General features: G+C 45.1%; 1 protein-coding gene across 1 annotated transcript in view; it reads left to right on the forward strand.

The window, feature by feature from the left end:
- The window catches only part of Pi4ka (phosphatidylinositol 4-kinase alpha), a 136,861-nt gene that overhangs the window by 113,698 nt on the left and 21,575 nt on the right, over positions 1-1,588 (forward strand). Inside the window, exon 36 of the mRNA XM_005369994.3 lies at positions 858-965. Coding sequence (XP_005370051.1) covers positions 858-965 — 108 coding nt within the window. The remainder of the gene's footprint in view (positions 1-857; positions 966-1,588) is intronic.

Raw genomic sequence — 1,588 nt, forward strand, 5'->3', positions numbered from 1 at the left:
AAAAAATTTTAAAAAAAGAAACCCTGTCTCGAAAAACAAAACAAAACAAAACAAAAAAAAGACAGCCAAGGCTACACAGAGAAACCTTGTCTCAGGAAGGGTGGAGGAAAAGTCTTTCCATATCCACTTTATGCAATGCTAGGGCTGGAACTTGGCACTGGACATGCTAGGCATGCACTCTACAACCCTCTCGGAGCTCTTTTACCTGCAGGTTTTTATGTGGTTCAGGGCCTTACTCTGCCACACAAGTGTGAGGCTAATGAGCTACATCTTAGTGTAGAACTTTTATTTTAATTAACTAATTATTTTTACTTTAGGCCTTTACTGTACAATATCTTTGCCCATTCATAGAAAAATTTTTTGTTTTGTTCTGTTTCTCTTTTTCAAGAGTAAGTTTCTCTTTGTAGCTCTGGCTATCCTGGAACTCACTCTGTAGACCAATGTTGTAATAGGAGCGGAGATTGATATATGACACTCCCACATCAGACCAGGCTGGCCTCAAACTCACAGAGATCCACCTGCTTCTATCTCCAAAGTGCTGGGATTAAAGGCGTGTGCCACCACCGCCCAGCGCCACCATCTTTTTTAAAACAAAACAAAAAAAAAAAAAAACCACTGTAATCTTGATACCTAAAAGACATAGGCAAGAGGATCAGAAATTCAGGTTTATCTTCATACTCCAAAAGGGTATTGAAGGCCAGCTTGCAACATCTGAGACTTTGTCTCAGGGAGACAGAGAGCATAACTAAGTGACCACACCCTGGCTGTAATGTTTCTGGGCTCTATTTGCAGGGGTCCTGGGGTTTGCTTGGGGCTCAGCCCTTGGCTAGGGCTTCAACCCTATGGCTCTTTTCCAGACTGCTGACCCTGGGCCTGTCCCTCCTACATGCTGATGTGGTTCCAAATGCAACCATTCGAAACGTGCTTCGAGAGAAGATCTACTCAACGGCCTTTGACTATTTCAGGTATCGTCTCAAGCTGTGTTATGCATGTGCCCAGAAGTAGCTGCAGTCCAACTTAGAGCACCCTGGTCCTCTAGGAAGTTACTTATGTAAGGACAGCCTCTGCCTGGTTCATGCTTACCATCCTCATTCTTTAATCCTTGGATGACCAGACTGGAATATCTTCAGCCATGTGTACCCAGGTGCCCAAGGGAAAACATGCAGATTTTCCCTTAAGTTCAATTAATTTAAGAGATTGGGGACAGGGGCCTGCAGAGATGGCTCGGAGGTTAAGAGCACTGACTGCTCTTCAGAGGTCTTGAATTCAATTCCCAGCAACTGTATGGTGACTCACAACCATCTGTAATGAAATCTGGTGCCCTCTTCTGGCGTGCAGGCATAAATGCAGACAGACCACTGTATACATAATAATAAAATAAATCTTTATTAAAAGAGAGAGAGAGTTTGGGGGCAGGGGCTCAGGAAGCCCTGACCCTGAGGCTCTACAGATGTTAAAATTAAAACCTTCCAGGCCTGGCAGTGGTGGCGCATGCCTTTAATCCCAGCACTCAGGAGGCAGAGGCAGGCGGATCTCTGGGAGTTCGAGGCCAGCCTGGTCTACAAGAGCTAGTTCCAAGACGGGCACC

Source organism: Microtus ochrogaster, unplaced genomic scaffold, assembly GCF_000317375.1.
Source record: "Microtus ochrogaster isolate Prairie Vole_2 unplaced genomic scaffold, MicOch1.0 UNK68, whole genome shotgun sequence".
In the NCBI taxonomy this organism is placed as follows: Eukaryota; Metazoa; Chordata; class Mammalia; order Rodentia; family Cricetidae; genus Microtus; species Microtus ochrogaster.